Raw genomic sequence first — 27963 nt, forward strand, 5'->3', positions numbered from 1 at the left:
ACCTAATTTAATATTTCTTTCAGTTGGGGGGAGAGGGGAAAGAAAAGGGTCACATGGATAAAAGATTCCACCATAATGGGACATGATTATTTAGTTTTATACTGTTTTACTCTTGACACTAAAATCAGTTACTACATTCTGGCTATAGAACTTTCTGGAAAGAGACACAGCAGAAGAAAGAGAAATATGAAGTATCAGACCGAATAAAAATAAAGAAGTCGTTCAGCAGCAAAAATTTCTTTGAGAAGGCTTCCTGTGACAGAAAACCAATTTTGCTGATACCATTCTTTCAAATACTTCAAAAATGATATTTGTGTATGTTGATGAAATCAAATGTCATGTGGCTAGGGCATCCTGTTGGGTAGACTGGTCGCCTGGTGCAAGTATTTTTAGCTGATGCCACTCCAGTGACTTGCATGTCATTGGGGATGAGATGATAATGAAGACAAAACAGCACCCAGTCCCTGAATGGAGAAAATCTCCAACCCAGCTGGGAATCAAACCCAGGCCCCTTTGTATGGCATTCTGCCACACTAACCACTCAGCTATTGTGTCAGACAAGGATGTTGATAGTACTTCTTAACAGACTGAAAATGGTGACCTAGTTGTGGCAGGAACTCATTCACATTCCCGCTGAGAACAAAAACAACTGGAAAAAAAACTTCAGTTGTTAATGGTTACAATGTAGTAAAATTTAGTTGGTTCAAAGTGTCGCTTAGTCAGAAGAGAACTTATTTTGATGCATCTTCAATAAATAAATAAGAATTCTTTTGTTGCAGAGGAACTTAACATAGGAGTATTAGAAAAGAAGCGGTCCTTTGAGGGTGAGTATATCTAGGAAGAAAACTTCACCATTTATGAATACTTTGAATGTGTTCATTTACATTAACTTGTCATTTATAGTGCCATTTCAATGAAAGAAACAATTAATTTCTATAATATAAGTATATGTTAATACTCCTCAAAGCTGTTACTAGAGTAAGTTGACCCTTTTCCTGACCTCATTTTCCTTGCCTTATCACTCTCACCTGCTGAAAATAAAGGTATTGAAACCCATAGAACATTGATGGTTTTTATTGCAACTGCAGTAGTTCTTTGTGGTAAACTGATGTAGAGATAAATGAATGGTCAAAAGTACCCACACTGTCAACTATATTAAAAATATTGAGGTACAGCTTATTAAAAATGGAACTACACTGCAACATTAAAAAATGAAAACACATATCTGAGGATTAAAGTGAATTTACATGGAATTATTTGCAAAACATTTGTAGGGGCATACATGGGACATTTCAACATACCATATGCCTGTGAAAGATATATCTTTGCCTCTTCAAATTAGTAGAGTTGCAGTTTCATTTATTGAGTAGCCTGCCTTTCCATTTGGTTAATACAGTGTTTCACAAAGAATTTCACAAAAAAACTTTCAACAATTTAAAAACTGAGTTGTTTTTCTATACATTTTTACCATCCATCTGTCTTTCTCATGAATTGTAGCCATAAGATAAGAAATAAAAGTGATTGGTTAGTTAATAGTTTTCATATCCCTTGGTTCAAGTACATGATTTCTCATTATGATGTAGAATGCAGGATGACACTGGTAGTGAGTGTGAGCCTCTGGACAAAGTGGATCAAACAGCCTTTTTTCTACAGGACATTGTCCAGTGTTCAGCAAGTGTGTATTATTCACAAGATTATTAAATAGGATCATGCAGTGGAATTGGTAACATGGGTGTTTAAAAACCAATCTGAAATGGCAAACAAAGAAAATTAACAGAATTTAGCTTCGACAGAAAATAGTATCAGCTACTTAGTTAATAAATATCATTAAGAATTAAGAAGCGACTGAGCTGGAACATTATGACCAGATTACATTAGGTAGTAGGTAAAGTTGTTCTCAGCCAGAAGGCTGTATTGAATACCAGTGTTGATGGGTGTGGTTTTATTGAAGGCGGAATGCTCTTACTTTCCCCCACATTTGGTCTGATTCACGAAGCCAGTTGTAGGGGGCCTTATAGCTTAATATGAGCTCTGAACTATGCCACAGCATGGTGTTTTTCACATTAATAAATGATTATCATGGTTTAAAGAAGCAATAAATACCAAAAAATTCTAGAGGAGTGATTCTTAGATCTACGAATTTTAAACTGACACTTATCCACTTAGCGAAAGAGTCATACAGTAAACAAAACAGAGTTGTGAATAGTGCCTAGAATTGTACATGTTTTCTAATTTAGGGCAGATAAGTTGTTGCTGGGTGAGCTAAATGATTAAAAATAACCTTGGGAAGGAAGTTCATGAAGAGAGATTAATAGTTCTTGTCAGTGGAGTAATTGGTTTATTATGAGCAGTTACACCATATGAAGTTTCCTCTATAGTAGCTAACTTGCATAATACAGAAACATAATATAACATTTTCCATCCAGAAATAATAAATATTGGGACCATTAATAATAAACATTTCAAACAAGATGATTGTTGATCACCTTTGCACTTCTTTGTGGGTAGCTATTGAAAAGCATTTAGTTTTATCTGATTCTTGCAAAAATACATCTCAAACATGAAAATTTTGGAGGGTGCTCAACTTTTCCTCTTTACACTGTTGTAGGTACTTTAATGAAATACTCTCTCATTTCTTTTAAGTTAGTCATAATATCCTATCTTTTATTTTTTGCAGACGATGACGGACACTTGCATATATCAGTTTTAGGACTATCAGCATCTGTGTTCCCTTTGGATGTCCATTACTGGCAATCATTACTGGAAGCCTCACTTCCAGATGACATTACTCTCTCAGACCCAGTAATGATCTGTAATGACTATTGCAACAAATTGCCTTCAGACTGGTGTCACACACTGCAAGGCTGCAAACAAACTAAAACAGTATGTGTATTTATTACATTTGAATTGGACAAAAGTGAAACAATATGCTCAACAGATTTGCAGAAAATATTAGAGGGAAATATTACAGTACTGATAGAACAAAACAAGTCACCCATGACAAAGTTGCTGAAGAAAGCACTGAATTTATTTCTAAGTACTCCAGAGGAGAACATAAATTCTTCTGAGGTAAGTGCACAAAAATTATATTGACGGTGTATGCTTTAAAGGTTTTACTAAGTTACACGATGATAACAGTATGTAAATAAAAAATTAAGTAATTATCAGATTTTTAAATAACAGGTTGAAATCATTTCTTTTCTGTCTCACTCTTTATCTTCAGCTGTAGAGTTTGTTATGTTCCCTGGTGCTGTGCTTCACCGTACTTGACACCAGGTGTAACACTGCCTCCTCTGTAGCTGACTGAATGTACAACATGTTAACATTGGACTGGCTGTTGCTGTTCCAGCTTGACTTCTTGCCATGCTTGGTAATGTCTTTTCCAAACTGCGAGTGCTTCGCTGAAAGAGAGCAGTCTTGCTACTACCTTTAGCTATGTAAATTATTTTTGACAGCAACTTTGCTTTAAACACTGTATTTTCTTACATAAACTTACACAATTACAATTCCCAGCCATACATCAATAACTTTTAATCTGGACCTTCACCCAAAATCAACCAGTCTCTTTTGTGTCTTTACTATTATTGACATTCTTGGAATGGTCTGCTTGCATATTCTCTGGCAGCCCCTCCAAAGCACCTTCAACTGCTACACCAATGGTCACTTACTCAGCGGTATGGGATAAAGTTTACAAGAAGTGGTGTATTGTCCTTTATCTTAAAGTTGCATATATAACCTCCAAGTACCCTTGCTGATCACCAGGTTCCTCAGAACTCAGCATGCTTTGTGTACCCACTACCTTTATCTCATATCTTCTGTTACTTATTACTCCCCTATTCTCAAATGGTATCACATAACACTGATTGTTGTAATCACTGATCAGTTCTCAGACTGCAAAACCTAAAGTTATTTTATATGCATTAAGCCAATCAATGCTGAGCAATAATTGCCTATTGACAGTGGGTATTACCAAAAGTGTCTGCTTACACATAAAATTCCCCATATTAAAGGTAACCTTACTTCTTGTTTTATTTGTATTGTTCTAGAGCCTGTAATACCAACAATATACACTCCTGTTACAGGAAGTGTAGGATGTACCATCTTGGTTCTTAATATCAGTAATAATGACTCTGAAACAAACAAGATTTGACTTCCTGAGTCAACATTCATATCTATCTTCTGATGGTTTATTTCTCACAATCCTGTTGGCTTAAGATTAATCTCAGTGTCTTCTAATTGTTATTCTTCTAAAATCCACTGTTTCATTGGTATCGTTTGCATGAAAGAAACAATCTGTTTGATATATGGGCCTTCCTTTACATCAACACATCCTGGATCATGGCCCTGGTTCCAGGATGTTGTCCATTTTCCACCACTATTGTTGCCTGTGATGGAATAATTGCATCATTCTGTAGGTTACTATTGGTTCCAGAATTTGGAACCAGCATGTGCATATTTTGGTTTTTCAATAGTTGCTGTGTTTGTTGCTCCTTTTTCAGGCTATTTCTGTCTTTCTGACAAAATTTCATTTCTCTTTTCTTTTGAAATCTATTGTACGTGCTCTATTTGTGTCACCATTTCAATTAAAATTTGATTCTCCAGGACTAAAATTACTGCACTCTTTGTTCATTGTATCTAGACTTGCCACAAATGTAAACAAATCATCCACTGTGGACCATCCCCTACATAAAATGACTCCCAATAAATGCAAGGCAGCATGGCAAATAATAAAACAAGAGAATACACAAAAATGCACAGAAACAGCTCTGCTTGAACCAAAGGAATTAAATCAGAACTTTTTAAACTCAGTTAAAGAAATAAGTAACAGTATTAAAGCAACAAATTCATCTGCAATGGACCTTGTTGGAACACCACTGCCTGTTAACCTGGTATTTCAATGGAGGGCTATCACACTTTCTGATATTATAAAAGCTGTATCCAAATTTTCAGGTTCTAAAAGTATGGACTGTTATTGGTTATCAAATAACATCATTAAAAAGACAATACACTTTTATTTTTAATAAATGTGTGGACTTTGGAGTTGTTCTGGATGCCCTTAAGGTATCAAAAGCTGTCACAATTTTTAAAAAAGGGAACAAACATCTTCCCCAAAGCTACAGATCAGTCTCCATTGTTCCAATATTCTCAGAGATATTTGAGGCACTGATACACATACAAAGAAAGCAGCTTCGTTCAAAAACACAATATACTATGTAACAATCAGTCTGGTTTTTGCAAGGGAAGAAACACAACAAGGGCCATCTTGTAAATCATTGACCAAACTTTAACAGCTTTTGAAAATAATAACATGGTATCACTGTCATTAAGTGATGTAAGCAAAGCTTTCAATTGCATTCCTGGTGACATTCTAGTGAGGAAACTAGAGTTTTATTGGGAAGCACTTAAGCTGTGACAAGTTCTTATTTACGTAACAGAAAACAATTTTTCTCAGTCAGAAATGCAAATTCTTCCATAATGGAAATCAGCACAAGTGTACCACAAGAGTCTATGCTTGGACCCTTCTTTTTCATTGTACCCATCAATGATACCTAATAACATAGCCCGCCCTGTCATATGTTATGCTGATGATACAACACTATTTACCACACACCAGAACGTTTCAGATCTGAATAGTATAAGAAAACAAACACTTGATAAGGCCCTGGACTGGTTTGCAGCCAATAAGCTCCTGTGCAATCCTGATAAAACCCAATAACATTTAATGGGAATATCAAATGAAGTAGGTAACAAGTCAGTAAAACTCTTAGGTATTTACAATGATTCAAAATTCTATTGGGAGGAACATGTCAATCATGTATGTGAAAAAATATCCTGGGTGGCATACCTTATCTTGAAACTAAGGGAAGTAGCAAGTATTGAGTACCTTAGGGTGACATACTTTGGGCTATTCCAGTCACAATTTTCATATGGGGGCACTCCCCTCACGTCAAGAACACTTTGAAATTACAAAAAAATTGCCAGAAGTAGTTTAGCTTTGTAGAATCTTTTGCATTTCAGATATGACCTATGAATGCATGCTCTGTTCTGCCCCTTGGGAAGAGGCTTGCTTAAGCTCCTGGTACAGCATATGTATGTTCCCTCTTATTTCTGCTAGCTCTTCTGTAAATCAGTTCAGTCTTTTTCATTTCACTTTCCTTTCCAATCAATCATTTTCAATGATTTACAAGGTGGCCCTTGTTGTGTTTCTTCCCTTGCAAAAACCAGACTGATTGTTACATAGGATATTGTGTTTTTGAACGAAGCTGCTTTCTTTGTGTGTGTATCAGTGCCTCAAATATCTCTGAGAATATTGGAACAATGGAAACTGATCTGTAGCTTTGGGGAAGATGTTTGTTGCCTTTTTTTTTTTTTTACTGGTGAGCAAGAATACCATAAATCTGTGTACCTTTTAAATAAGTTATCAAAGGTAATTTCAGCTCCCCTTTTCTCAGATTGACAGTTATATATAAAGTTCCAATCTGCACTTCCTACTCTATCAATAAACATACTTATGTACTCTTCCATTTGCCCTTGTACCATTACTACTTTAGGTTCTTCAATTTTAACTGGTTGCCTCTTACAGAGTGCAAGGAATAGTGGCTCATGATCTGCAAGTCCACTTCCTGCAAGTCTGACTGTAAAATCTTCCCTATGGAAATTCACAACAATATTGTCTATGGAGGCATTCTTATGTGTGGCATGGTTATTTGTACAATAGAGGTCTAACGCTCTTAACATATTGAAGAATGTCCTAGTGACTTGCCTCTGTGTGTTTGCCATTTCTATGTTGAAATCACCACAGACAGCAATTCTTCTCTTTCTCTTCAATATCTTTTTAACTATTAATTCACATTTTTCATTAAACAAATTTACATCACCATCTGGTGACCTACGTAGACTAACTACCACTATATTTTCATTTATTGGTTTTATTGTTAGTTCTGAGGAATACGTAAATACATCACTTCCAGAAAATTTGATTCCTTTTATTAGTTTTACACATCTAGTGCTGAGGTATATGTAGATACATCACTTCCGGAAAATTTTATTCCTTCTTTGACAAAAATTCCAGCGCCACCATTCTTTCTCTGTTTCCTACATATTTTGTCTCCCACAACATACCCTTGGGGAACAAATATATTTACTTGTTCGTGGGTTAAACACTGCTCAGATACACATATAATATCCTCATGCTCAGTGTTACATAAATGTTCTAATTCTAAAATCTTATTTCTAATACAACACGTGTTAACTTGTAGAAAAGTAAGTAGTTTGTCTCTGTCTGTATTCCTCTGAGAACAATTTGACTCTATATTTGAAATTGTAGATTCAGTTAATGTCTTTAATCTTGGTGCACTGTGATCATCTATGTTACGATAGTCACATACCTCTTCATCCATTTGTTGACTCACTTTGTTAACTGCTTCCTTCTGTGAAATCACTGCTTATCCCACCAAATATCCTGGTCCCTTGGTAATGGTTTCTTTCTTTGGGTTGACTGCCATATTTCACCTGTTGGTATTCTCACTCCTTGAGCTTGAGTTGCTATTCTTCTTTCTGCAAGTAGGTCTGTCTTCTTATACAGTGTCTTCTTTCCTGCCACATCATTTGCTGCTGTCTTCTCTTTCGCTGGTTGAGTCTGCAATATGTTAATACTGGATTGACGGTTGCCTTTAATAATAGTTGTGAGCTAGACCTGCAAGTCATTTCCAACTTGATTTCTTGCTGTGGTTGCTAACTTCTTTTCCAAAGTGCAAGAGTCAACAGTGACTTTGCTTTAAAGAATGTGTTTTCTTACATAAACCTACACAACTACAATTTGTAACCATACAATGATAACTTTTTATCTGGATCTTCACCCAAAATCAACTACTCTCTTTTATGTCTTTGCTACTACTGACCTTCTTGGTGTGGTCCTTTTTTTTTTGTGTTAGGGCGCAAAACTGCTATGGTCATTAGCGCCCAGTCCGTGACTTAGGAAACAGTAAAAAACCGAAATTGAAAACCAGCAGCAATGGGAACGAAAGTCATAAAATTGGAGAAACTAAAATCAGAAGGAAGGCTTAAAAATCCACTACAGAAAGGGGTTGGTTGTCCCCAAAAAAAGCTTCAAATGACTGACGTCATTTCACTGGCACTAATAAACTTGAGAACGCGGTCGGCTGAGCGCGTGTCATCTGCTAAAATCGACGATATATCAGGCGATAGCTGTAGACGGGAGCGTAACGGATTAAAATAGGGGCACTCAATTAAAAGGTGTCTTACCGTCCACAGCTGAGAGCAGTGGGGACAGAGTGGGGGAGGATCGCCGCTTAAAAGATGTCGATGACTAAAAAGACAGTGCCCTATCCGGAGTCTAGTTAAAATTACCTCCTCCCAACGACGCGTTCGGGAGGAAGAGGTCCAAGCACAAGGAAGAGCTTTCACGTCCCGCAATTTATTATGGGGAAGTGTCGACCAATGCGCATGCCATAAATGAACAACACGACGACATAAAACGCTCCGTAGATCGGCGAAGGGAATCAATTGAATAGCTGGCCGAAGAAGAGAGACTGCAGCCTTGGCTGCAATATCGGCCGCCTCATTTTCACAGAAACCAAAGTGTCCCGGGAGCCAGAGGAACGCCACCGAGATGCCCCCCAGGTGGAGCAAGCACAGACAGTCCTGAATCCAGTGGACCAGAGGGTGCACAGGATAAAGAGCTTGGAGACTGAGGAGAGAGCTGAGAGAATCTGAGCAGATAACGTACTGTATCCGCTGATGGCGGCGGATGTAGTGGACAGCCTGGAGAACAGCGTAAAGCTCCGCAGTATAAACCGAACACTGGTCGGGAAGTAGAAAGCGATTTGGGGTGTCGCCAACAATGTAGGCACTCCCTACACCTAACGATGTTTTCGAGCCGTCGGTGTAAATAAATGTGGCGTCCGTCATTTGTGCACATAGAGCAGCAAATGCCCGACGATAAACAAGTGAAGGGGTACCATCCTTGGGAAATCGACAAAGGTCACGGAGCAGGCAGATCCGGGGACGGAGCCAAGGTGGTGCTGTACCCCAAGTTGTCAAGAAAGTTTTAGGAAAGCGGAAGGAAAGAGAATGGAGCAGTTGACGGAAGCAGACTCCCGGTGGTAGTAGGGAGGAGGGGCGGCCTGCATACCCTACATCAAAGGAGGCGTCGAAAAAAAGGTCATGGGCTGGATTAGCAGGCATGGAAGACAGACGGCTAGCATAACGACTCAGAAGGACTGCTCGCCGATTGGACAGCGGAGGTTCAGCAGTCTCAGCATAAAGGCTTTCCACAGGGCTGGTGTAAAAAGCTCCAGACACTAAACGTAATCCACGGTGGTGGATAGAGTCGAGACGCCGAAGAATAGACGTCCGAGCAGAGGAGTACACTATGCTTCCATAGTCCAATTTCGAGCGCACTAAGGTGCGATAGAGGTGGAGAAGGACCACTCGGTCCGCTCCCCAGGAGGTACCATTCAGGACATGGAGGGTGTTAAGGGATCGCAGACAGCGAGCTGAAAGATAGGAAACGTGGGAGGACCAGCACAGTTTTCTGTCAAACATAAGACCCAAGAATTTAGCGACGTTTGAAAACTGAAGGTTGACAGGACCTAGATGTAAGGAGGGCGGAAGAAACTCCTTACGTCACCAAAAATTAACACAAACGGTCTTACTGGGAGAAAAACGGAAGCCGGTTTCGATGCTCCAAGAGTGGAGGTGATCGAGACATCCTTGAAGACGTCGTTCAAGAAGGCTGGTCCGTTGAGAGCTGTAGTAGATCACAAAATCGTCCACAAAGAGGGAGCCCGAGACATCAGGAAGGAGACAATCCATAATTGGATTGATGGCAATGGCAAACAGTACAACACTCAGCACGGAGCCCTGGGGTACCCCGTTTTCTTGGGAGAAAGTACGGGAGAGAGTAGTGTTCACCCGCATCCTAAATGTGCGCTCTGCCATAAATTCGCGAAGAAAAAGGGGCAGCCGACCTCGAAAGCCCCAAGAGAACAGTGTGTGGAGGATGCCTGTCCTCCAACAGGCATCGTATGCTCTCTCCAGATCAAAAAATATTGCTACTGTTTGGCGTTTCCGGAGAAAATTGTTCATGATATAAGTGGAGAGAGCAACAAGATGGTCAACTGCAGAACGATGCTTTCGGAATCCGCATTGGGCAGGTGTTAAAAGACTGCGGGATTCCAGCCACCACGCTAAACGGTAATTCACCATACGCTCCAAAACCTTACAGACACTACTCGTGAGAGAAATGGGGCGATAGCTAGAGGGGAGATGTTTGTCCTTTCCAGGTTTCGGAACAGGAACGATGATAGCTTCCCGCCATCGCCTGGGAAAAGTACTGTCGGTCCAAATTCGATTATAAAGGCAAAGGAGGTAACGCAGACTATGGGTTGATAAATGCAGCAACATTTGGACGTGGATACCATCCGGTCCTGGGGCGGAGGAGTGAGAAGAAGAGAGTGCATGTTGGAGTTCCCGCATGGAGAAAACAGTATTGTAGCTTTCGTGATTTTGAGAGGAGAAAGCAAGAGGTCGCACTTCCGCTGCACGTTTCTTCAGGAGAAACGCTGGCGGGTAATTTGAAAAGCTCGAAATCTCAGCAAAGTGCTGACCCAACGAGTTAGAAATTGCGACGGGGTCCACTAATGTGCCATGCGCGACAGTGAGCCCAGAGACCGGGGAGAAACTAGGCGCGCCTGAGAACCGTCGAAGCCGACTCCAAACTTCCGAGGAGGGAGTGAAGGTGTTAAATGAGCTAATAAAGAATTTCCAGCTTGCCTTCTTGCTATTGCGGATGACACGACGGCATCGCGCTCGGAACTGCTTATAGCGGATACAGTTGGCCAAAGTAGGATGGTGGCGGAAAACGCGGAGAGCATGTCGCCGCTCACGTATTGCATCACGGCATGCCTCATTCCACCAAGGAACTGGGGGGCGCCGGGGCAATTCGGAAGTGCATGGTATTGAACGTTCCGCAGCTGTAAGAATAACGTCGGTAATATGTGTGACCTCATCGTCGACGCTGGGAAAGTGACGGTCATCGAATGTCGCTAGAGACGAAAAAAGTGTCCAATCAGCTTGGGCAAACTTCCAGCATCGCGGGCGCATGTATGGCAGATGAGGCTGCAGTCTAAGGACACATGGAAAGTGGTCACTCGAGTGTGTATCATTAAGGGCGAACCATTCGAAGCGCCGAGCTAGCGGAACAGTACCGACCGCAAGGTCCAAATGAGATAAATTTGTTGTGGAGGCAGACAAAAATGTAGGGACCCCAGTGTTGAGGCAAACTAGATCCGCTTGGTGGAAGACGTCTAGCAATAGTGAGCCACGTGGACAAGGATGTGGAGATCCCCAAAGCGGGTGGTGGGCATTGAAGTCCCCAACCAGCAAATAGGGGGGTGGAAGCTGACCAAGAAGATGAAGGAGATCAGCTCGTGCCATTGGTGTGGACGATGGAATGTATACAGTACAAAGAGAGAATGTGTATCCGGAAAGGGAAAGACGGACGGCGACAGCTTGGAAGGAAGTGTTTAAATGGATTGGGTGATAATGGAGAGTTTCATGGAGAAGAATCATGAGTCCTCCATGTGCTGGAGTGCCTTCAACAGAGGGGAGATCATATTGGACGGACTGAAAATGAGGGAGAACAAAGCGGTCATGGGGACGCAGCTTTGTTTCCCGAAGACAGAAGATGACCGGCGAGTAGGATCGTAAGAGGATCGACAATTCATCCCGATTGGCTCGAATACCGCGGATATTCCAGTGGATAATGGACATAGGGTGAACAGAAAATGGAGGAATGTGACCAAGGTCGCTGTCAACTCAACGACTGCTCAGAGCTTGCGACCGACAGCATGGAACGGCATTCAGCCGAAGGCAGAAGATCCTGATCCATAGGTTGGTCAGGAGCAGCTCCTGCCACCAGCAATTGGCCGGTTGATCGGCCGCCAGCAGTGCGCCTCGGCGACACAGAAGACGGCCGAGGGCAATTTCCGCCAGGTGGTGCTGTAGATGGGACACGCCTTGGCGGAGAAGGAGAGGAACTGGGTTTCTTCGTAGCCTTCTTGGAAGTATGATGTTTAGATGAAGGAGGAACCGATGGTTGGGAAGTTGCGGTACGTAAAAACTCTTCACGAGGTCTTGGTGTCTGACTTTTGGGCTCGAGATTTAGCAGAACTCGACGAAGGGTGAGCCAGAGAGTGGGCAGGTGAAAGTGGTGAGGTTGAACGGGCGATCTTTGCGCTGGCCGATCTGACGACCGTGGCACTAAAGGTGAGGTCGCAAGTCTGCGTGGCTGCCTCCTTTGTTGGCCGAGGAGAAGCATGGATAGTGCTGTATTTTCCTGTCTGAGGCACGGTGGGCTGTCGACTGGCGAATAATTTTCGAGCAGCAAAGGTCGACACCTTTTCCTTCACTCTAATTTCCTGGATGAGCTTTTCGTCCTTAAAAACGGAGCAATCTCGAGAGGAAGCAGCGTGGTCACCCATACAGTTGATGCAGCGAGGGGATGGAGGTGGACAGGCACCCTCATGGGCATCCTTGCCACACGTTACGCATTTGGACGGATTGGAACAGGACTGGCTGGTGTGATTGAGCCGCTGACACCGATAGCAATGCGTAGGGTTTGGGACATAAGGGCGAATGGAAATGCTTTGATTTTCGATGGGAGTTGAACTTTGTCAAATCTCAAGAAGACAGTGCGGGTTGGAATGATGTTCATATCAACCCTTTTCATAACCCTATGAACAGCCGTTACGCCCTGGTCAGACAGGTAGTGCTGAATTTCTTCGTCAGACAATCCATCGAGGGAGCGTGTATAAACGACTCCACGCAAGGAATTTAAAGTACGTTGCGGTTCCACCCGGACAGGGAAGGTGTGTAGTAGTGAGGTACGCAGCAATTTTTGTGCCTGGAGGGCACTGACTGTTTCTAACAACAGGGTGCCATTCCGTAATCTGGAACAAGACTTTACAGGACCTGCAATTGCGTCGACACCTTTCTGAATAATGAAAGGGTTGATCGTGGAGAAGTCGTGACCATCATCAGACCGAGAAACAACAAGGAACTGTGGCAACGATGGAAGAACTGTCTGTGGCTGAGACTCAGTGAACTTACGCTTGTGAGCAGACATAGTGGAAGGTGAGGAAACCATTGCGGAAGAATCCCCCATGATTACCGGCATCTCTGATGGCGCGCACCTCCCTTGTGGGGGCCCTCTCTGAGGGCACTCCCGCCTTGTTCACACCTCAGGTCACACCTCCCAACAAACGGACGGAGGGACCGATCGGCACTTTCGGAAGGTATCAGCTCGGGTAATCACCCCTCCCTGGGCCTGGCCGTTACCAGGGGGTACGTACGTGTCCTACCTGTTTACCCGGGGCGGGGAATTACGCGTTACCCCGTCACCGGCTACGCATGGAAGTGCGTGGGTCAGCCTTCAGACACGCACAGGGAGGAAAACAGAGGAAGGGAAAGGATAGAAGAGGGGTCTCAAACGCCGCAGCGGAGAAAAGGGCAAAGAGAAGAGGGAAGGAAAAGAGAAGGACAGAGGAAGGACGAAGACTGGCAAGTGTAGAAGGCAAGGAATTTGTAACAGTTTCGAGCGTCCGTCTCCGGAAGTAGGCACAAACCATACTCCCAGAGGGGGAGAAAGGGAAGGAAAGAGCCAGAGGTGAGGGGGGGGGGGGAGGGGGGGGGCGAAGATGGGGGACGGGGAAGGATGCGGAAAGGGAGGGTATGCAGCCCGGAAAGGAAGGAGGGCCACATTAGCTCGGGGTCCCGTGTTCGCTAGGCACGTATCCACAAAAGAGTTGTGGACCCCCTGGGGGGGCTTGGTGTGGTCTGCCTGCATATTCTATGATGGGCCCTCCAAAGCACCTTCAACTGGCAGCAACACGGAATAGTGCACTCCATCAGCAAGTGTAGATACCCACTCACTGCTCAAGCTGGACACGCAGGTAGCACCTTATCTCACTGGACTCTGTACAAAGAGACACCTCTCATCAATGTACTATTTTTACAAAGTTCATCTAAGCTATATATAATTTTTTTGTTTTGTTCATGTGGCTATCCCCCATACTCTGAAGAGCCTAACAGTGTGCCATGAACTTTCTGACAGAAATTTCATGGTACAAACACAGCTTTGGTTTTTTTGCCACCAAGACTAGAAGGATATAGTACAGTAGTTTTTGACAATTTATTTCTAAATCCAACTATCTTTCACGAAATAGAAGCGAGCCCCAGAAGTAAATGATTTGTATAACCATGATGGTCAAATGATAGCAGAAGAGCATCTCCTTCACTCACTTTTAGCTAAGACGTTTTTCAATATTTTAAATGCTGATTCAGTCATACTGCTCAGAGAGAATTTACTGTTTTCTAATGATGCACATTAGATGATAAACCCAGAGTTGGATTTTGGGAATTCACGGTTTCTTACTCCCTCCCCACATCGCTTTCTATCAATCCTACTTGTAACTGGCCATCTTTGTCCAGTATTTAATATTAATTACAATATCATATCATATATTAAATGTTTTAATATAATAATAGTAACTAGCATACATTAATGCTCAGTAGATTTCTTTAGTGTAACTTATAACAACTATAATTTACACAGTACAAAATTAATGTGTGCACCCACCATTACCAAAACTTCACTTAGGACTATGATTGTGAATACAGGCCAGCATTTTATGGCTATGTGAGTGTGTAAATCAGAAAAATGATACTTCTTTTAGTCAGTTCTGCCTGCAGGTGGGAAAATCAGCATTTCTGTAACTTTTTGCATTTCCCTTTCTGTCATACCTTACTTAACTTCCTACCACCTGCCAGTTCCACCTGTAGATTAAAGAACTGTGTCTGATTTGTTGTTGACAATAGGTACTGTCAGTCTGTGAATGGCTGTCATTAATTAGCTGGAATGCTCTCAGCAGCCAGTCATACTAAAAGCCAATACATATGGCCTAGCCCTGAAGTGAGCAAATGAACGGAAATGAAACTTCTAATTTTTTATCATTTCTTGCCAGATTTAAACTGTTTTCATACAACTTCATTTTTTTTAAAATTATCTAAGAAACTTGGAAACTGTGATACATAAAAACATAAACAATTTTAGTAAGATGTTCCATGGATCTGCACCTGAACAAATGAGATCAACATATCTTGTGCCATGAAAAAGAGAGCTTTATTTGATGCTGAGGATTAGCTATAAGCAAGGTACACTACAAGCAATATTGCAAATTTCTTCACCATATTGTCAAAAAATAAAAGTCGAGCACTACGCACAAAAAATACAAAATTTTCAAAATAACTCACAATCACTTTAAAGCATTAGTAGATAAGAAAGACATCTAAAAAAAGAGTATCAAAACTCCAAAAACAAAACTACTATTTTTCTCTCAGCTCTTGCTTATGATTTTACTGAACTGTTGGAAAATGAAATTAAATAATTAGTTATGTTGTACCGAACAAAAATACACTTGTCAGTACAATGGTGGGTTCTTTATTTTGCTCTACCATGAGTTTTTACAGCCCTCTCTGAACATTAATTTATACACTTGATACAGACAAAACACAAGTCTTGATACACACAAAATACATACGTCTCACTCAGAGTACATTTGAGAATAATGTAGCAAAACATTTCTGCTGCTGCACATTTGTCAATGCAGCTGGCAGCGACTATCTTCTTAGTGGTTGTAAGGTACCAACCTTGCACTTTGGACAACATTACATTCCTCCATCCCCATCCCCCCCCCTCACCAAAACATCTGGATTGCCGTCATGTAGGGTGGTGGCACATGATTGAATGCAGACATGGATGAGGAGACAGGGAATGTAGTGGTACCCGATGGCAGCTCCCTGCTCCCTGGCCACACTCAGATAACCACTGTGGGAATGACCGGGAATACACACTAAGAAACTGGTCACAGGGTGAACATCTGCATCCATAGATGCAGACGCTGTGGTCAGGCACACAATGAGGGGATCTTCTAGGGTGATGTGATGGTCATCAGGTGTGGCACATCCACAGACATTGATTCAGGCTGCAGGACAGCCACTAACCACTGTGGGCACCACTGTGTATTGTGCCAGCTACAACTGGCGAAGACGGAGACATGACTGCTGGTATGGATCCCAGCAGTGTGCTGGGTCGTGAGCAAACACTCTATGGCAGAATAACTTATATACTTTGAAGTGTGCCATAGTTGGTTCTGTAATGAGACAATGCTCTCAACATTATTTCGTGCCAATTACTTTTAACAAGACTTCATCCTGCAGGTGGAACTTTGACTGACTTGGCTGAATTAATTGTTTCAGTGATGGCCACACAAGACGAAATAGGGTATTGGTCCCATGTGTGGGAGGAACAGAGTTTCTCCATGTGGCTTTTGAACATTTGAACAAACTATTCAGTTTCACCAGTAGACTGCAACTGAAAGGGTACAGCAGTCATATGGTGGATGCTGTTGGTAGCACAAAACTGTTGAAGATTAGCTGACGTGAATTTTGGTACATTGTCCAAGACAATGGACCCAAGAAGACCAAGACAAAATAATGAAGACGAAGCTGATACTATACTCACAGCACATGAAGGACTGAAGCCATAGCCTATCAAAGAAAAATAACTTTCTTAACAGTTACACCCATAGCTATCCAAATGCCTAAAATCCTCATTAATTTTTTACATAAAATCAGTAGTGTTTCAAAATATGATATTTGTACACAGATTACAACTTGTTGTGCCAGTTCGAAGGTCCACTCACTGAAATTTCCCATAGGCGGTTAAACAACTCGACACAAGACATGTTTAACTTTTTTTTTCATTTGTTCACTAGTTAACATTAATTGCTGTTCTTGTGGGCAGCTGTTAGTAGAAATCAACAATTATTGTTGTTGTTGTTGTTGTTGTTGTTGTTGTTGCTGCTGTTGTTGCCTTCAGTCCAGAGACTGGTTTGATGCAGCTCTCCATGCTACTCCAACCTGTACAAGCTTCTTCATCTCCCAGTATCTGCTGCAACCTACATCCTTCTGAATCTGCTTAGTGTATTCATCTCTTGGTCTCCCTCTACGATTTTTACCCTCCACACTGCCCTCCAATACTAAATTGGTGATCCCTTGACGCCTCTGAACATGTCCTACCAACCGATCCCTTCTTCTAGTCACATCGTATCAAAAATTTCTCTTCTCCCCAATTCTGTTCAGTACCTCCTCATCAGTTATGTGATCTACCCATCTAATCTTCAGCATTCTTCTGCAGCACCACATTTCGAAAGCTTCTATTCTCTTCTTGTCCAAACTATTTATCGTCCATGTTTCACTTCCATTTATAGCTACACTCCATACAAATACTTTCAGAAATGACTTCCTGACACTTAAATCTATACTCGATGTTCACAAATTTCTCTTCCTCAGAAACGCTTTCCTTGCCATTGCCAGTCTACATTTTATATCCTCTCTACTTCAACCATCATCAGTTCTTTTGCTCCCCAAATAGCAAAACTCATCTACCACTTTAAGTGTCTCATTTCCTAATCTAATTCCCTCAGCATCACCCGATTTAATTTGACTACATTCCACTATCCTTGTCTTGCTTTTGTTGATGTTCATCTTATATCCTCCATTCAAGACATTGTCCATTCCGTTCAGCTGCTCTTCCAGGTCCTTTGCTGTCTCTGACAGAATCACAATGTCATCAGCAAACCTCAAAGTTTTTATTTCTTCTCCATGGATTTTAATTTCTACTCTGAATTTTTCTCTTGTTTCCTTTACTGCTTGCTCAATATGTTATTCATAACATCGGGGATAGGTTATGACCCTGTCTCACTCCCTTCCCAACCACTGCTTCCCTTTGATGCCCCTTGACTCTTATAACTGCCATCTGGTTTCTGTACAAATTGTAAATAGCCTTTCGCTCCCTGTATTTTACCCCTGCCACCTTCAGAATTTGAAAGAGAGTATTCCTGTCAACATTGTCAAAAGCTTTCTCTAAGTCTGCAAATGCTAGAAACGTAGGTTTGCCTTTACTTAATCTATCTTCTAAGATATGTGGTAGGGTCAGTATTGTCTCACGTGTTCCAACATTTCTACGGATTCCAAACTGATCTTCCCCAAGGTCAGCTTCTACCAGTTTTTCCATTCATCTGTAAAGAATTCGTGTTAGTGTTTTGCAGCCATGAGTTATTAAACTGATAGTTCAGTAATTTTCACATCTGTCAACACCTGCATTCTTTGGGATTGGAATTACTATGTTCTTCTTGAAGTCTGAGGGTATTTCGCCTGTCTGATACATCTTGCTCACCAGATGGTAGAGTTTTGTCAGGGCTGGCTCTCCCAAGGCTATCAGTATTTCTAATGGAAAGTTGTCTACTCCTGGGACCTTGTTTCGACTTAGATCTTTCAGTGCTCTGTCAGACTCTCCACGCAGTACCATATCTCCCATATCATCTTCATTATGTCCTCTTCCATTTTCATAATATTGTCCTCCAGTACATCGCACTTGTATAGACCCTCTGTACACTCCTTCCACATTCCTGATTTCCCTTCTTTACTTAGAACTGTGTTTCCATCTGAGCTCTTGCTGTTCATACATGTTGTTCACTTTTCTCCAAAGGTCTCTTTAATTTTCCTGTAGGCAGTATCTATCTTACCCCTAGTGAGACAAGCCTCTACATCCTTACATTTGTCCTCTAGCCATCCCTGCTTAGCCATTTTGCACTTCCTGTCGATCTCTTTTTTGAGACAGCTGTATTCCTTTTTGCCTGCTTCATTTACTGCATTTTTATATTTTCTCCTTTCATCAGTTAAATTCAATATTTCTTCAGTTACCCAAAGATTTCTACTAGCCCTCGTCTGTTTACCTACTTGATCCTCTGCTGCTTCCACTATTTCATCTCTCAAAGTTACCCATTCTTCTTCTACTGTATTTCTTTTCCCCACTCTTTTCAGTTGTTCCCTATTGCTCTCTGAAACTCTCTACAACCTCTCATTCTTTCAGTTTATCCAGGTCCCATCTCCTTAAATTCCTACCTTTTTGCTGTTTCTTCAGTTTTAATCCACAGTTCATAACTAATAGATTGTGGTCAGAGTCCAAATCAGCCCCTGGAAATGTCTTACAATTTAAAACCTGGTTCCTAAATCTCTGTCTAACCATTATATAACCTATCTGATACCTTCTAGTATCTCCAGGCTTCTTCCATGTATACAGTCGTCTTTCATGATTCTTGAACCAAGTGTTAGCTATGATTAAGTTATGCTCTGTGCAGAATTCTACCAGGCGGCTACCTCTTTCATTCCTTACCCCCATTCCATATTCACCTACTTCTTTTCCTTCTCTTCCTTTTCCTACTATCGAAATCCAGTCACTCATGACTATTAAATTTTCGTCTCCCTTCACTATTTGAATAATTTCTTTTATCTCATCATACATTTCATCAATCTTTTCATCATCTGTGGAGCTAGTTGGCATACAAACTTGTACTACTGTGGTAGGTGTGGGCTTCGTGTCTATCGTTGCTACAATAATGCATTCACTATGTTGTTTGTAGTAGCTTACCTGTGCTCCTATTTTTTTATTCATTATTAAAGCTACTCCTGCAGTACCCCTATTTGATTTTGTATTTATAACCCTGTATTCACCTGACCAAAAGTCGCATTCCTCCTGCCACCGAACTTCACTAATTCCCACTATATGTAACTTCAACCTATCCATTTCCCTTTTTAAATTTTCTAACCCACCTGCCCAATTAAGGGATCTGACATTCCACGCTCCGATCTGTAGAACGCCAGTTTTCTTTCTCCTGATAATGACGTCCTCTTGAGTAGTCCCCGCCCGGAGATCCGACTGGGGGACTATTTTATCTCCGGAATATTTTACCCAAGGGGACGCCATCATCATTTAACCATACAGTAAAGCTGCATGCCCTTGGGAAAAATTACGGCTGTAGTTTCCCCTTGCTTTCAGCCGTTCACAGTACCAGCACAGCAAGGCCGTTATGGTTAGTGTTACAAGGCCAGATCAGTCAATCATCCAGACTGTTGCCCCTGCAACTACTGTAAAGGCTGCTGCCCCTCTTCAGGAACTACACATTTTTTTGGCCTCTCAACAGATACCCCTTCGTTGTGGTTGCACCTACAGTACAGTTATTTGCATCGTTGAGGCATGCAAGCCTCCCCACCAACAGCAAGGTCCATGGTTTACGATCCATGGTTTATAGTCCACGGTTCATCAACAATTATATAGCTGTATAATTAGGTCAGTGTGATTAATCCACTGCTATTCAAGTACAAGATAGCAATCAAATAAGAGATTTAGTAGAAACATCTAAAGCAGACTGTATCAGTTAGCATATGGTGATATTTATGCCATGTCTGTATATTACAGTAAAGTCAAGACACGTAGAAAATAAATGATTGGGTCAACAGCCTTACATATGATTAAATGTAGTATAATATTCTTCCATTACTGTTTAAAAATACAGGGCTATTCAAAAAGAAGGAACAGATTTCAAACATTTATTGCTTCCAAACTACAAAAGATAGAAACACAATTCCAACATACCTGGAAAGAGAAAAGCTCAAATTTTTATGCATTCAATGTGAGCATGATGTGTTAATGACAAATATGAAAATGGTGGCTCAGTTCCTGCCACACACATAGCAGCTGGTCTCTGGTTATCCAATTAACAGTTTCGACAATGCAATGTCACAGACCTTCAAGAATGTCAGGCATAGGGGGAATAAAAACACAGTCTTCCAATTAACCCCACAAATAAAAGTCACAAGGGTGAGGTCTGGAAACGTGGGAGGCCACCAGCAATGAAGTTATCCTCCTCTTCCAATCCAACATCCTGGAATGGTGTCATTCAGGCAATGTCAGATGAGCTTAGAGAATCTGAACTTCTCTCTTTCCAGGAATGTTGGAACTGTGTTTCCAGCTTTTGTAGTTTGGAAACAATAAGTATTTGAAACCTGTTCCTTTTTTTGAATAACCTTGTATTATTTTAAACTGTAGGATGTTAAGTATGAGTTCTTCATTCTTAAATGTAACATAATTTTGAAGTGAAAAATAATCCAATTTCATGGTGCAAGCAGTAAAAATATGATGTTGACATAAAATATAACTCTTGTGTGACATACAGAATATCTCACTAAAGTAGCAGTTGTAGAAATATGAAACTGGAATTTCCCTATAGATCGTGCTAGTCGTCAGTGTAGGGCCCATGAGACCACATATGCAGTGCTGTCTGCTGCCTGTAATGGCCGACAACGAGTGTCAACACACTGTAACCCAAATTTTATAGATTGGTATCTGTTTCAAACCCGTAAACATGTAAACTTTTATGCTTACAAACTACGACTTGCAGACAGCATTGGTTTTCTGTTATCATTTGAAGAATACTGCTGCAGAATCACATCAAATGCTTATCGAAGATTTCAGCAAACGTGCTCTTAGGAAAACACAGTGTTTTGAGTTGTTCAAAAAAATCAAAAGTGGTGATTTTGACATGAGAAACAATTTGCATCTATGATTCAAAATATTCTTACAAGTTATAGAAGCTGTGAATAAAAAGATAGTCTTTTACTTTGTGAGAATATCTAGTGATTTCCAATTTCTTGCCAATTTTTGTCAGCAACTAGTTAATCTCTTTTGTACCAGAATATAAAATTTCATTCTAAACCATAAACAAGGACACACATCTCTAGAGGTACAAAAGAAAGAAGACAACATATCTGGTTATCATCCATAAAGCATTGGATACCTGCTTGTAGAATTCTAAATAGTTGCACACGTAATATGTGTTAACCAGTCTCACAATGTGTTTGGGATGACTTAACTCATTAATCACAAATTGATCTCCACACAGTGTGATACAGTCATGAAGGAATTAGATTCATATTCTTGAAGAACTGGATGCAAACCTCCGACTGATCATGATTCATGTTTTCCATGGTTCCTATAAATTACTCAAAGTGAATGTTGTCTTGGTTCCTTTGGGTCCTCATTAACTTCCTTACTCATCTTTATCCAATTTATGTAATGCTCCATCTGAAAAGACCTCAAATCAATATTGTGAAATTCCAGCCTTAATTTTCCTTTATTTGTTTAATTTCCTGTAACCCTTCCCTCTCTTTTCCCAGATGAAGAAATTTCTGGTTGTGAAAGCTAGTGATTTTGTTTCTTATGATTGTGCCTGTCTTTGCTAATGCTTCATAAAGAGAGATTTTCTCTAATCAGTATCTGCCAACAAAATAGTATGCCATACAGAATGACTGTGGAATAACAGAATAAATACTAAATTATTAATTTTGTTTACTGCAAGTTTTACTTCACAGACAAATCCTGCTGATGTCCAGTTCTGTGATATTATGGCATCATCCCTAGTGAACATAATTTATCTCAGTTTGGATGATGAGTTCCAAGAGAAGTGCTTGCAGCTGTTGAAAGTAAGTCATGATGTTTATTATTAGTATTATAACTGACTAGGTTGTTGTTCACAAGTTAGTGTTAGGCACTTATGAGTAAAAACTAAACTGTAGTTCTCTTATAAAGTATCATCCTTGTAAGTTGTGTGTATTTTTCAGTTCCTGTTATTTATAATTTCAAAGATAGGGTAGGTATGTATAAATTCTTCTAAAATATCATAGGACTGAACATGGGGTATGCTCAGAGTTCTTTTCCAATAGTTTGATTTTAAAATGTGTCAGACTTCAGGGCTGTAATCGTTTTCATAATATGTTATCTCAAAGTGATTGAAATTGGCCAAGACATATGCTACGGTTATCTCTGTAGAGAGATCAGTTGTTTATGCCAGCAGCACTATTGTCCACATAACCACTGCACCATGATTATTAATTCTTGTCTGCTGAGTGCAGCTGACATATCAGCTTCTCTTGAAACACCAGGAACTAATGTTTATGGGTGTACACTGAAAATAATCTACAGTACTTTCTCATATTACAATATCTAAAACAAAACACACAGCTATATATAAGAGATACTGAATGAAACACATTTGGCTGTCAAGAAGAAAGTGTGTTAAGCCTTCAATGATTGCCACAGCAGAATATTAATGAAAGATCTCTCGTAAAACCCAAAGAAATTCTGGCCATGCAAAACGGCTGTCAGTGGCACCAAAATTAGTGTCCAGACACTCATTGATGACACAGGAACTGAAATTGGGAGCATTAAAGCAAAAGGAGGAATGTTGAATTCTGTCTCCAAATGTTTACTAAAAAAGATGCAGAAGTATTGTCCTGGTTTAAATCTCACATTACTGCAAAGATGAACGATTAAATGTTAGTGTCAGCAGTGTTGATAAACAGCTAAAATCTCTGAAATTAAGCTAAGCTCCAGGCCCACCTGAAAACCATTTTACATTCTATACAGAATTTGCAGCTGACTGAGCTCCCCTTCTAATCACAGTATACAAGCTGACTACATGAAACACCCCTGAATTCCAAATGCAATTTTTAAAAAGCTATGAGATGTAGATACTTACAGTTTGTGACATCATGTGAAGTAATGCACAAGTATTGTATAAAAAAAATAATAAATTTCTATACAAGCTCCTTCTGTAACCTGTAAAATGTTTAGACAACACTGTTGCACCACGAAATAACATACTGCTGCAGCAAAGTAAAAATTTAGACGCATTCGCTGGCAACACAAATAGCAGAGGAAAGCGAATCAAGCCATAACAGCTGGGTAGAGTTCCAAGAAGGACAATCCACTGATATTACAGATATTATGGCCACACTAGCAAGCTAATTGTTACACACTGTATATGAGTTGGGTGCTCTGAGACAATGCAGCAAAACATCACCACAGAGAGAGATGTAACAACATTATGGTGACTCTGCACAATCAAGAAAGAAACTTTGAGTTGAACACAAGAATAACTATTTAGTACACTGACACTGCAATATACACCAGCTACAGTGCCTGAAGTGTGAAGCTAAAACATTACGGGACATTCAGGAATGCTGACTAGAAGGGAAAAGTACATCAAGTGATGTGCCCGTTCCCTCACAGTAACATAATGAACACAGGCCAGACCCTTATAAATATTACTCTTTCCCAGTGGAATTATCTTAGTCTGCAACCAAACAGGCCAGAGGAAGGATCGGTGTCAATCCATCATCTGTTCTTCTAGCCGTTGAGATGTTTTTATTTTCCACCACCGCCGTGTCGTTGTAGATTTCACAGTCCAGCTGATCCACCTCTGCATTGTAAATGTTTTGAGTGAAATGCCCAGTCGATGCGATGCTGTTTTCACGTCAATTCTACCAACATTGAGAGTTATTTAGTTCTCGGGGTTTTGTAAAATTTCTGGATTCATGTCTCGTCGCTGTGCAGCCTATGAAAAGGATTGCGGAAGACTCCCAAATAAATTCCAAAGCACAGTGCAGTTTTAATACCAATATATTTGCAGGACTCTGGTGACCGAGCCTGGTGAACTGTACCGGTTAAAGTTGACGTCAAACGACACAGAGTTCACGCCACAAAAATCAACAAACGAGTGAGCCTACAATACATTTGCTCGCAACCATAGCCAAAAAACGAGTCCCCCAAGGCACCTGCGTGACCTCTATTTATACTTTTGTTAACAATTACATACAATGAAAAATGACAATTTTATGTAAAATCACAATTAAAAGTTAAACCAAATATGAGATACACATTGCTAAAAATTTACAATCTCAGTGCTGAACAAAGTGAACCTATTTTCAACTTAGTTACGAGTTAATATAACATTTTCTGACCAATTATGTTACTGGTAACAATTAATTTCTAAATTTGTTAATAACAAATCAACTAGTGCCTGAATTTTAGTGCTAACATATATCAGAGATTCAATTAACGTGCTTTATTTATATGTTCTATTTAATTTGCTGTAGTAATTTTATAATGAAAGGTTAACTGGTACATCCTGACCATGTGCTCTATTTCTTTCGATTAGTTACATTATTAATTTCACATTAATATTGTGTTTCTCACATAAAAACAATGTTAAATGGTTTTGGCACATTCAAAATACACACAGTGGCTTTTACACATATGGTTTCAGCAAAGCACCGTTTTCGAATTATATGTATACTGGAATAGTGGTTATTTTTGTATGTAATTTGGAAACAGGTCACTTTACAATTGGACAATTAGGACTAGTGTTTATCTTTAATGCTCTCTGAGGGGTTCTGGTAGGTAGCAATGAGATTCCGTAATATTTCACCGTCAACAAGCTTTTGTGGAGCAGCTAGTCCCACACTGGGTTGTTCAACACTGTTACCACAGCACTGTCATCCATGCTAAGTCTGATAGGAAGGACTGTGGAGCAGCCATCTTTGATCAGCAGACCACTTGAGGTCCCTACTACAACTGCTGCCATCTTCCACCCTGACAGTCTCTGGTTCCCATCCAGAGACATGCAGGCACTCTTCTGTCATTGTGGGGGTGTACAGTTTAGAATGCCCCCTTCCAGCTCTATGGGTACCCTTCCTGTGTGCAGTCTACAGCCTGGTCATCTGTGCCCTGGTTGCCTACTTCCAAAGCTGTTAATGGCCCTGGACAGCACAGGCGATGCCATGAGCTAGCTTCGTTAAGCTGGTGGTCTTGTGACATCAATGGAGCTGACGCCGCCGTCTCAACCAATGCTTCAGGCTGTCAGCCAAGAGATGGTCACCACATACCTTAGCTGGTGCCTGCTGCTGCTGTGCCTCCAGCACTGGCTGCCTCGAACATTATCACATCATTTGTGTAGTGTGTCTAGTGTCAGACAAGTACACACTCACCTAGCCACTAAGCACCCAAATTCTGTGGTATTGCTTCAAGGCAGCCTGGCCTTAACCTCCTTCCAACTGACACCCAACGTAATGGCCAACTAAACCATCTGTATTGCATCTGGCATCAGAAGTGTTGCTTTCTGGCACTATTGCATCTGGTGTGAGAAGTTTTATCTACAATGCCATCAGCCGCCATACCTGAAGAAGACAGCTCGATTTCTACAGGGTTGCCGTTTCATCACCATGCTGTATGATAAGTGCAGAGTGTTTTTGACTGGAAAGGTCTTGGAGAACCAGTGAGTCTTAAGACAGATGTTTATTTGTAATCATAATTGCATGTATAGGATGAAGAAAGAGAGTGCATATGATGTTCTACAATTATGTGCGTTGTTTGTGCTCTTGGAACAGGCTCTATACTTTATTGTAAGCAAGGCATGCAGCTCAGTGAGGTAAATATATGTTATGTTGCAATAAGTGCATGCTAGTAGTTTATTTAAAAGTCAACCTGTGTACACATAAGCAAATTTGGAGCAATTGGAGGCTATTACATCTATAATTCTTTTGTGAAGAACACTAAGGTCACTTATGGACAAGGCATACTAACTATGCTTTATGTAACCCCACAGGAAGAAATATGGAGAGGTTACGCCCAGATATCACAATGATCACTTCGTTAGTCCATCAGATCCTATCCACCATTATGGAAATGTTTGCAGGGGAAGCCATGAACATGTCTACTCCAGCGCAGTGATGCACTGTCCTGGGGGAAGATCACATTTGGCTGAAGGAGAAGCAGCTAAGTGACATAAAATTTCTCAGGCATGTCCAATTTAACATTCCTGTTACTGTTTGCTTGATGAAGAAAAATGGTCCAAAACTATGCTGTCTTTCATTTACGCACACAATACATTCATCTTTTTGCTTTCTCTGACATATTCCCTAATGCTGTGGAGGTTTCCCAAACCTGAGGTACAAATGTTGTGCCAATTAACCTACCCACATGTGTGGAGGATTGCTTTGTCAGAGAAAATTACAGTTCCATTTGCCTGATCCAGTGCAACATCTCAATAACAAATTTGTGGCAAAACTACAAGCTGTTCCATTTCAGTGCTTGCACAGTCTGGACTTATGCAAGGAAAGTCATTTATGCAGCACCTTGGGAACTGTTGTGTGAGGAATTTTTAACTTTTGTGATGCTCAGTGAACTGACTTTGACAAGTGACTGTCTGTCTGTGCTCCCAGTGGCTAGGAACTTTTCATGACAAGCATTAATTGCCTTAATGTCTGGTGACTACCTTCAAAATTCATGTTAGAAATTTTGTGGACAGCAGTGCATTATTTCATTTCTATATAGCACACCATGCAGTGGGCTCTCTTTTGAGGTGTAGTCATTTCTGTTAATTATTTAGTCCATGAAACAAAAGAAAAGTAAATGTATAGAAAAGAAATCTACACACAACTTTCTGAGTTACTTTACAGGATGCTACAAACTAGAAGAACATATGTCTTATAGCATGTTTTTAACTGCATTTGGAAATTAGAGGGGTTCTTGTGGACATCCTATACATTGTACTACAGTACCTAACACATTTGTTTAATGAGTGATGGATTGTTTCATGGGATCCTACTTCATTGCCTCTTTGTTCAACCAACCTTAGATATCTTTCTATGGGGACACTGGAGTATTTCATACCATCAACAATGAGCACACATTACAGGAGTGTGTGTTACATGCATGTGACTAAATCCAAGGGCAGCCAGGTATGTTCACACAAGTTTGTGATTCTTTGAAAAGGAAAGCTTAATGATGTGTGAGTAATAAATATACTGAGTAGCTCCTGCAATGCCAGCGTTTAGATGGGTATCATTAGACAGAACATCTCAACAAATATTCTTTTCCAGGCCTATGTTTGTAGAGTTTTTTTCTAGTTTGGATCAGTTCTATCTCCAGCAAAAATATGGGACACTTAATTTAAACATCCTGTATAAATGACTTTCCATCATTTACTTATTAAGAAAAAATTATTCCTTAGTTAAATATGTAATTATCTTAATCAAACTCAGTAGGGATGCACCAACATAAGGAATGATAAATAAGATTTTCATTATAAGTTGTAATTGCTGTTCTGTAAATAGTGATCATTCATCTTAGTTAAATCA

The 27963-nt window shown here is 40.5% G+C and overlaps 1 protein-coding gene across 1 annotated transcript in view; it reads left to right on the forward strand.

The window, feature by feature from the left end:
• Nucleotides 1-27963, forward strand: part of LOC124615705 — a 128453-nt gene that overhangs the window by 83570 nt on the left and 16920 nt on the right. Inside the window, exons 8-10 of the mRNA XM_047143748.1 lie at nucleotides 780-824; nucleotides 2678-3069; nucleotides 22357-22467. Of these exons, the coding sequence (XP_046999704.1) occupies nucleotides 780-824; nucleotides 2678-3069; nucleotides 22357-22467 (548 nt within the window). The remainder of the gene's footprint in view (nucleotides 1-779; nucleotides 825-2677; nucleotides 3070-22356; nucleotides 22468-27963) is intronic.

The sequence above is a fragment of the Schistocerca americana genome, chromosome 5 (assembly GCF_021461395.2).
Source record: "Schistocerca americana isolate TAMUIC-IGC-003095 chromosome 5, iqSchAmer2.1, whole genome shotgun sequence".
Taxonomy (NCBI): domain Eukaryota; kingdom Metazoa; phylum Arthropoda; class Insecta; order Orthoptera; family Acrididae; genus Schistocerca; species Schistocerca americana.